This window comes from Fundulus heteroclitus, chromosome 17 (assembly GCF_011125445.2).
Source record: "Fundulus heteroclitus isolate FHET01 chromosome 17, MU-UCD_Fhet_4.1, whole genome shotgun sequence".
Classification (NCBI taxonomy): domain Eukaryota; kingdom Metazoa; phylum Chordata; class Actinopteri; order Cyprinodontiformes; family Fundulidae; genus Fundulus; species Fundulus heteroclitus.
The window spans coordinates 9,098,902-9,108,792 of record NC_046377.1 but is presented as its reverse complement, the minus strand read 5'-3'; the positions used below and the strand labels follow the sequence as shown (position 1 = coordinate 9,108,792).

Sequence of the window (9,891 nt, the reverse complement as noted above, 5' to 3'; positions counted from 1 at the left end):
CAGCAATGCATAAAATGTTGATGTAGTCTGTTCAGGTGCCGTTTTAACATCATTAAATTCAGTTTGGTTCATATTTTTCAAGCCACTCATTTTTCTTTCTTTTATATTGTGTTTTATGAACAATTACACCACAGCATTTGCTCTAAAGTTGCTAAACAAGGTCATGGACCTCCGGCTTACCAATCTTGCAAATGCACCATTTTTATTTCTTGGATTAATTTTGTAGTCCAAGTTGAAGGATGCCTAAGCTACAAGTGCGCAAGTCAAAACGATCAGTTGTTCAATACACCACCACCCCAGCATACCACAAAAATGGCCAAACGGGCGAAGTCCCTCCTTCAGATTTAAAGAGACAGCACCAAAACGAGCAGATCTCAGACGCACATTACCAGTCAAAAGCTTGGGCTCACCTTTGTCATTCAATGGCTTTTAATGGCCTTATTATGACTTTCTACATTGCAGACACAGTACATAGTGAAGACATCAAAATTATGACTGAAAAGTATATAGATTTATGCATTAAACACAAAATTGTGAAATAACTCAAAACATCTTGGAAATTTGACTTTTCTTCCTTCTCTCGATGAGCTTCATGAGGTTAGTCACCTGAGATTATTTTCCAACTGCCTCGAAGGAGTTCCCAAAGGTAGTAATACAAGTAAAGACAAACCATTGTAAGAAAAGGTGAGTCCAAACTTTTGACTGATAATGTACCTCAGAACAGGGGTGAAAAGGGGGAATGGAGGGGGTAAATTAACGAGGAATTCAGACCAATGCATTGCAGCTCCACTTTAAATGAACCACAACTGAATAATTTCAATCTGAAAAGGAAGAAATGGAAGCACTATGTCCCTTTAAAAAAAAAAAAAAAATCTAATAGCTAAGATTGTAAAACACTAGGTGGAGCCAAATGACACACTTTTGCATGTTGCACTGCAGCAAAGATACAACAATAAATGAACTGATTTGAAATCCTGAAACCAACATTTATTCACTTTTTTTTTTACTTCATTTAAATTACAAAATATTTTTGCAATATTATATTGTAGAGTAAACCATTCAACAGCCTTTCATGCTTCTCGTGTAGCTTCAACATTAACCAGAATGTTATAATTTGTCATATACTGTATATCCTACTGTTTCAGTCAGTAACATTGTTTCCAGGGTATTCACACTCAAATGCACTAGTGTTTCCACGCCACGTTGTTCTAAGATCCGAATTGGTAGTATTTTCCTTTTGTTTCCACAATCCTAAAAAGACGTCTAATTTAGGACAGCCTGGTTGTCCTAGATTAGATGCGTTTCATTTGAAATAACAGTCCCATAACCATGTGCTGTTTTTTGTTTTTTTTAAATATTTATATATATTAAATACAAAAAAAATGCTGAAAATGTGCATGAACTGCCAGAAATAGAAACAATACAGGTGTCACAAGAGCTCAGTCACAAGTTAAATCATCAGCTGTGATACCCGATACAGTAGGCTAAACATGTTTACCTGACGATAATAATAGTAAAAAATAAAATGAAAAAAATAAAAAGGTCCACACCAAATCAAAGCGTGAAAACTAGAAGTAGTCTTTTTTTCCACACAGTCTAACTTCTTCCCCCTATCCCGACTCTGATCTTAAAAGGTACAGCGGACAATTATTTCCGGAAATGTAGGTGAGAAACGGCCAATTAAGTCGCAAAGGAAACTAAGCAGAAACGAGCACGCACGTTGGCGTCAGGTGAGCGCGTAACAATCACCGGCCTGTGAGACAACAAATAGAAAGTATGATCGCCCCAGAACTAGAAGCCGAAAAAAAAAACAGATTGTCCACTATACCTTGATCACACATCTACGCTCAAATCAAACCGTTATTTACAATTAACAGAAAATGTATATATCTACACGTGGTGTTCTCACATGTTGAAACCTAAAAACTTGATGCAAGTTATGATAAGACATGAAAACCCTTAAAAATTAAAAGGAAGCTCCAGTGTCCAGAAGGAGCAGACTTCAGGATGCACATCGGAACGACAGAAAGCAGTGTATACCTAAGTGTACACACGCAAACACACACGCATCCGTTTCACGGGGGGGGCATGCACGTGTCGCACATGCTCGTGCGCCCAAACATTCACGCCGGCGCTTCACTTGAATCCTGGACTCACACTCTTAATAACATATACTGCAGAAGGTAAGCAAAAAAAATGCATAAATCAAAGTCACCAGTGCATTCACTCTCTGAAATGAAACAAGCACTATTTTTTCATTGCATGAACAGATACGCTTGTATCCACATTCGGTAATGTTATTCTCCAACTTTCTTTTTCCCCCAATAGTGACGGTTACAATAGGGACTAGACAAGGTGGTGAAGCTGGTTCACACTGGCAGTTATCTGGTGAGCAGGCTGGCAGTAGTTTTAGTTTAGGTTTTAGATGAATGTGTTGAGTGGAGACGTTTAAAATGGACGCACAATCCCGAGCTTCCTTCTGATTTGCCAATTTCTGAGTAGGGTCCGTTGTTAAAGCAGAGTCCGGGCAGCTGATGCCATTGTGCAACTTTCAGTTACATCTTTTTGACTCTGTTTGAAGCCATGTGCAGAAACTTTGACTCTGAAAAAAAAAAAATCAGAACAGCTTTGATGAACATTGTTCTTTCAAAAGATGTTCAAGAACTTGAGCTGCAGTAACTGGGTTCAGTGATCAACCAGTGGAAAACAGGAGTATCTTTTAAGGAACCCTAGAATAAACTATCAATGGGAAACCAAGTGTTTTCACTCACCTCAGGCAACACCAGCCCAAGTTTCCCTTTAATTTTTCACTCTTTTGTAGCTGGCAAAATGTTAAAATTTGTAACATTTCCTTACAAGAAACGTCACAATCATCAGCTGCACCATGAGGGCTCTTTCTTTAAGAGGTGTCCTTTATCAAGCTTTCTACAGCCACCTTGCTTTTTTACGTTTTGGTCTGCATAACAGGCATTGAACTGTGGATCTAGGTAACTGTATTCTACAAAGGCACTAGAAACCATGCTGACAGCTTTGCGATCATCACCATATAAATAAAATATCCCAAAACTACCATCAATAATCTTAGTAAAGTTATACTATTGGAATATTTATGCAAGTATAGATTCAAAACAAATCTGGGGGATTAATGCCAGTGAAATGAATGTTGAGATGAGAGAGTTCTGACAGGGTCTACACAGCGAACATGGCTCTAGGTGGAAGCACTCGACGGTGACTCTGGTTCAATCAATGTTCAGTAAGGGTATAATGCAGAGCTAATACAACATGAAAGAAATTCTGGCAGAAACCATGAGGCTACAAACAGGCTTTTTGGAAATACAGTGCCTTGCAAAAGTCTTCATACGTTTAGTTTTTTGAGTGTTTTGGCACATTACAACCTCAGACGTCAATGATTTCTTTATATAGCTAACACAAAAGTGGAAGCATAAGAGTGAAAGGTATACAAGATATCTGTATTTTGCCCTTTTTACTCTAATGCCTTTAAAGAAAGCCCCTCCACTGATGTATAATCACTTAGTCGGTGTGTTTGCATATAGGGGCCAGACACCTGACACACGTTTCAGGACAACCCTATCCACACAACGAGACATGGTGGCGGCAACATCATGATGCGGAATAGATTTGTTTCAACAGGCAAGGCCAACCCTTATTGAACTTCTTGGTCTACATGAAAACTAAACTTTGTTTTTTTTGGGTTTTTTTTTTTTTTTTTTTTGCTTGCAGCAGTAGCCAAGGGTGAGGAATAGTTTCACGCTCAAGATTTGAAAAGCTAGTAGGGATAAATCCTTAAAGACTTGCGCCTGCGGATGCAGATTCATGTGATCCAGCAAAGTGTTGTCTAAGTGCCCTGAATACAAATGCATGTCTTAGGCTTTTATTTGAAAAAATAGTTTTAAACCATGCAACATTCATTTTACTTCCCCCCCCATCTAATCATGAGTCACTTTGTGTTGGTCTCTCCATTAAAATCTCAACAAGACGTATTGAAGTATAAGGTTGTAACGTGAGAAAAAAAAAAAAGATGTGTACTTTAGCAAGGCGCTGCCGGTGGGGAACAACAGGCTGGCTCTCTGCTTCTGCGTTTCCAGGTTTGGACAACACCTGACCTGGATATCCATACAGCCTTTTTTTTTTTTCTCTAACACACATGTACAAAAAGTCCCTCTGTATTAAAAAAGGAGTCAAATTAAAACATCTACTAGCTTCTACTCTGAGTCACACGTTTCACAGCTGGGGTCACAATACCACTGCTGTCATTTTGTTTTTTTTTCTATGTGTCAAAGACCATATAACACTCTTGTGAAAATAAGAAAATAACACCCTGACTCATAGGCGTGCACCAAATACAGTGTAAGACGCAGCATATCTCTGCAAATAAAACGACAAGAGGAAAAGAAAAGGCCTAACAGACTCACAATTTGCTCCATGCAGATGCTTATGAATGCGATTTGCTTAATTTAGCCTGCCTGCGGGTCATATGCCATACTTCCATCAAATATATATATATATATATATATATATTTATTATATTTAATATGTTTGTAATAAGATCGCTAACGCACACTTGGCCACTCTCGTGTTCAGTCTGAGTGGTAAAACCCCCTCTGGTAAATTCTGTTTGCTTTTCTGCATTGCTCGCCGTCTCTTCTATCCCAGACGTCCTTCTTTTCTTTTCTTCGATGGTTGTGGGGGATTCTTAAGTGTGTGGTCACTGGGAGGTCACAGTGTGACTGGGGCTGACGGGTGTGGAGATGAGGACGTGTCAGCAGTCTTGGTGCAAGGCAGCCTTGACCCGCCGGCGTGACGGCCCCCACGGGGTAAAAGCGGGTGTCCGCAACAGCGGTCGCCTTAGCAACTGTCACCACAGGGATGGTCACACTTGCCAGGGTGACGGGGGGGATGGCCGTAGCAACCGCTGCAGCCAGGCGGCGGGGGCTCCCGCTAGACGAAAGAGTTCATGGCGTTGACCGGCGACGGCGCCTCCGAACTCTCGTTGCCCTCGTGCGTGTCCTTCTCCTTCTTGCCGCTGTACTGGCCGATGAAGGAGCCGTCCTCGTTGAACTGTCCATCCCCGCCCTCCCCGTAGTCCACTAAACTGTCGTCACTCTCGTCGCGCCGCACCGTCCCGTTGGACGGTGTCCGGCTGCCCTTCAGCGGCTTGTGGTCCTCGGTGTCACTGTCGAAGGTCGGAAAGATAACGGAGCAGAGATTCACTGAGTAGTAATTCATTCCATTTATAGAAATTCAAAGAGGCTCTTCAAACACATTCGCGGTCTGGCTTTTCCACTGCACAAGTGTTACAAGGGCAATGTGGTGGTAGCAATTACTGCAGATGGCAGCAGTTTTTTAGCAAATTTGATGTGTACTACAACTAGGCATGGGTCAGTTTTGAATTTGTAAGGTATGGTTTACTACTGTCTTAAACATGGACTTTTTACCACTATATTGTTTTTGCAGCATAAATCTACTATTACTGCTAACTGTCAGCTGTTGGCGTCACTGAGGGAAAGGAATTTACCAAACCTTTCATCCAAATTCGGCGAATAAACCCACTATTTTTAATATGATGTGTTGAAACAAATATTGGCAACAAGATATAAACTTTAGCATGTCTGTTGGTTAAACTGACTGCTTAGCAAAGTGGAAAAGCTTCTATTAACTAGCTATCACCTTGTTTGACTTCCATTGCTGTTTTGGATGGGGTAGACTTGCAGAAAGCATGTTTACTGTAGAATGGTGGTTCTCAATTTCCAGCTAAATATGACCAGATGATGTAGATGTAGCTACTGAGCATCAACAACCAAAAAGTTTAGTTATTTAGACACAGTGATCAGAAATATCATATGGGAAGTTAGTTTTTAGAACTCCTACAAACTGAAGCAGTCGACAGGGAACCTGAAATTGAACAAGTGCTCCTGGCTACTTAAGGTGTGTTGCATTTACTTCATAACTTTGAAACTGTAGAACATTTATTTGGAATGGAACACATTTTTTATGTGTTCCATTATCTTAAATCAGGAGGATGTGCCCAGTGACATGCTCAGTAAACAAACTAACTACTATTGGCAATACAACCTAATGATGATGTAAGTCTCTCCATGTCAAACAAGTTACATAGTCAACAAAGGAGGTTGTAAAGTACAATGGCATGAAGGTTACGGAGAAAAAAAATCGCAACTAGGTTGTGTTTTAAAGTGGCTATCGCTTACTTTATAGTAAAGGCAGCCATATTGGATTTTAAGCTCAGAATTCTGACTTGAAGGAACTTTTCTGTCATTGGAATATCCAGATTTCAAGTTTCTATCTGTCTATTTATCCATCTATCAGTTAAACCAGCCCATGCCTAATTATGAACACGCAAAGAATGATGTGAACGTTTACTGCACAAAAACAAAAGTTGTGTGTATCATGTTGCTGTACTTGTGCAGTGGAGCAGCTCAGCTAAATAATAGTATTAAATGTTGCATTAATGCTGCAGTGCTTGAAGCCTGTGCACTGCTGGAGAGGAATTTGCAAGTGCGTGCTGCTCAGCTTGTTGCAATATACCTGGATAATACATTAGTCAATATGCCAGCAGGTAACATGCAGCAATCCAAAATGCAATCAGAAAGTCTGTTTTGATGCTGCATTTCAAGTAGGAACTCCATAAGCTAATCTTTCTTTTTTATGCAAGCCTTTCAAAGAGAATGTCAACACAGCCTTAAGGTTTTCCATAAAAGTAAGTTTAAAATGAAAAACTGCCTCTATTTGTTAAAATAATGAGGGTAAACTAAGTAGAAGCAATTACATTTTTTGTTAATCAATTTAATAATGTAATACAGACCCAGTTACACATGGTATTAACTTTAGGAGATGCAGTGTAAGTATATTTAGAAAAGCTTAGATCTGATTGGTGAAAAAGATCTAATATGATTTGGCATAACGTTGTAAATACAACCTTCTCCTGAGCTAAACTAAAACAGGTACGACTCAGATGATTATGCACCTAAGCTGGCCCGCTCTCCTCAAATTTAGGTAAATAGCAGTTTCTTGCAACTAATGATGATCAAAGGTTTATACCGCTTTGAAGGATGGCTAGGCAACAGTCACATTAGATTTATACTTCAGAGAAGACATAAATCATTATTATGAAAAACAAATATGAAATGATGCAGCTGTAGTAAAAGATGTACGTTTTTTAACTCTTTTTACAGATTTTGACCTGGGGATGCCTATAAAGGTGCTGTATCTCAGTTAATGCATATTGGGAGTTTTCTAACATTTCCACAATTCATTAAGGGGGGTTTTAACCTTTCTTTTTAAATCCATTACATAAACAGGATTTTATTTTTTACGGGGAAAAAAAAAACTGCAAACAATGTTACTTAAGCAGTCTTTAAGGGCAATAATTTCTTCATTTTCAACACTATTGTTCAAATTAAATAAATGTAAGCCATGAGGTATAACCTAACGTGACTGTCATATTAATGCCAGGTATAAATTGGGTCTGTGATAACCAGATAAGCTCATGTTGCTTGTCCCCACAATTAGATCCACTAAGGTTAGAAAGTGATTAAAAGCAACCAAGGGTTGCATAAAGTGCATGCTGGTTTTATTGCATGTCTTACCTCTCCATTGACCTAAACCCCACAGAGCAGAAAAATAAAAATGCAAGTTTACATAAACAGCACTCCATGGATAATTCATATGAGTTTTTATACCATACAATATATATATATATATATATATATATATATATATATATATATATATATATATATATATATATATATATATATATATAAGCATGCAAATATAAACTAGAAAATAAACCAAATTGTATTACTATACCTCTAAATCATTAATATTAATATACCTTAAACTACAACTTATTCATTATATCAAAATTCTTAATTACAATTGCTAAATCAGGTGATCTAACTAAAAACCTAATGTATTAGTTTGAACATTTTTGAATTAGTATGCATTACTATATATTACTTGTTATAAGCTAAATTGCTTTGGATTAATCAAAACCTTTGGAGATTAGATGGAGAATGAAATGGTGAGTGGGTAAACGAAGCGTAGTGTAAATTTTGCCTTGCCTCCATGGAGCGTTTGAAAATGGAGCCAGGTGAGGGGGAGTGTCTCTGTAACCTGATATCATGTTTTACATACAAATAGCCAAATCAAGATTAAATTAAATAAACGTTTTAGTCCACTGAAGCCACTTGTTAAATCTCACCTGTACTCTCCGAATGTTCCGTCGTCCTCCTTCATAGGTTGGATCTCTGGGTCTTGGTGAGCATCCTCTTTCTCTTTCACTGCAGATCACACAATGAGGAGCCTGTAAATGTGTATTCTTCCGTGTACCCCGCACTCAGACTGTATACTGCTGCAAACTCTGCTTTACCTGGATATTTGCCACCTTTGTTTCTCTTGATGAAACACACAATGAGAAGAACCAAGATCAGAAGAGCGATGGCGCACATCAGTCCGATAAACCAGCCCTGCGTAGCAATATCTACTTGCCGATTGGGCACAGCTGGAGACAAAGACCCAGAGAGACAGGAATGGGAAACAAAGCAAAAGGGAATCATGAGGACAATCAAACAAAGAGTAAATTTGACGAGATGCACCAAGCAATGGGGCTGGAGATCTGGAATCGGCTGATTATCAGCTTGAGTGACACCGGCTGATAGCTGTCTGGTTAAATATGTGACATTCTTCCATTTGGCACATGCACCACTCCTAAGAGCAAACAGACTGCGCCTACAACAATCTTCAGTGTTGAAGCTATAACTGAGAGATGGAGGCTCAAATTCAACTAGTTTCTGAAACAGTTAGGGGTTTAAAATGAAGTCAGAAAAAGCACCAAAAACATTAAATATTTAAAAGAGGTTACTTTCTACATTAAAATGTCCCCTTTTCATCCAGGTGGCTTTATTTAAACAGAGAGCGACCATTTAACCAACAACACAAAGGCTAGTCATACTACAAGGTGCTTTGTTTCATCCTTTAGAGCTTTCAACGTCTGTTTGTAATGGAACATGCTAGATTTAGAAATGTTTAAATCCTTTTGGACGTCTCAGAGCTAAGATAAAGCACCACGTTTTCCATGAAATACACACAAAGCATGATGTTTTCAATTAATAATGCTAACTGCACTGATAGTGAAAAATTCTACAAAAATGCGTAAAAATGTCCTTCCCACACACACACTGTGTGACATCACTCCTGCCACTGTCACACATATTTACTGGGAGCTCACAGGATGAAGACAGTGAGAAAATCATTTGGAATGCTGTTAATTAAAGTTACTGAAGATAAACCGAAGTGTTTAAAAGTCTGTGTTAGCGGGTCAAAGCTTAATCAAACCGGAGATCAGAAATCTGCGACGAAAACTTGGTGCATCTCTGTACGTTAACGATGAAACCGGGATCCTTAAACATTGGGATGGTTCTTTTCATGCAGAGAAAAATGTAAGTTAACAGAGACTTTGAACTTTGGAATTAAATTTTAAAACGGCTCTACGTGCATTATTTCTTTAAACACTAAACAAAAGAATCAGGTGAAATGAACACTCAATGGAAAACAATGGATATTAGAGTAATGAATAATGACACATGCATTAGGCAGATTATATTTCCTGCCATTTATTTGTTTTGTTCTTTTTTTTCTTGAAGTGTATTTCTTACGCTTTCATATTGCTAACAGAAAAGTAAAAAGTTTAGAATTTAATGAATACATTCAGAAGACAAGTTGTATAAAAAAAAACTATTGCATTTAAAATGAATTTCAACAGTAGAAGACAACAGATAAATATAATGGAGAAGAACCACCAAGCAACATGTTTTAAGATATTTACTCAGTTTAGAATATTGTTTTATGCTT

At 38.3% G+C, this 9,891-nt stretch overlaps 1 protein-coding gene across 2 annotated transcripts; it reads right to left on the bottom strand.

Moving 5' to 3' along the window:
* Positions 1 to 965: 965 nt before the first annotated feature.
* On the bottom strand, positions 966 to 9,883 carry nrcama (neuronal cell adhesion molecule a). 2 transcript variants are annotated; one of them, XM_036148925.1, is made up of 4 exons: positions 8,411 to 9,883; positions 8,243 to 8,321; positions 7,626 to 7,637; positions 966 to 5,194 (listed from the first exon to the last, which is right to left on the bottom strand). In XM_036148925.1, exons 1-4 carry the CDS (start codon positions 8,595 to 8,597, stop codon positions 4,960 to 4,962), a joined length of 513 nt encoding a protein of 170 aa, XP_036004818.1. In that variant the 5' UTR covers positions 8,598 to 9,883; the 3' UTR covers positions 966 to 4,959. The 2 variants fall into 2 exon arrangements, with proteins under 2 accessions (XP_036004818.1, XP_036004819.1); XM_036148926.1 differs by lacking the exon at positions 7,626 to 7,637 and having other exon boundaries at positions 8,411 to 9,877.
* Positions 9,884 to 9,891: the final 8 nt, after the last annotated feature.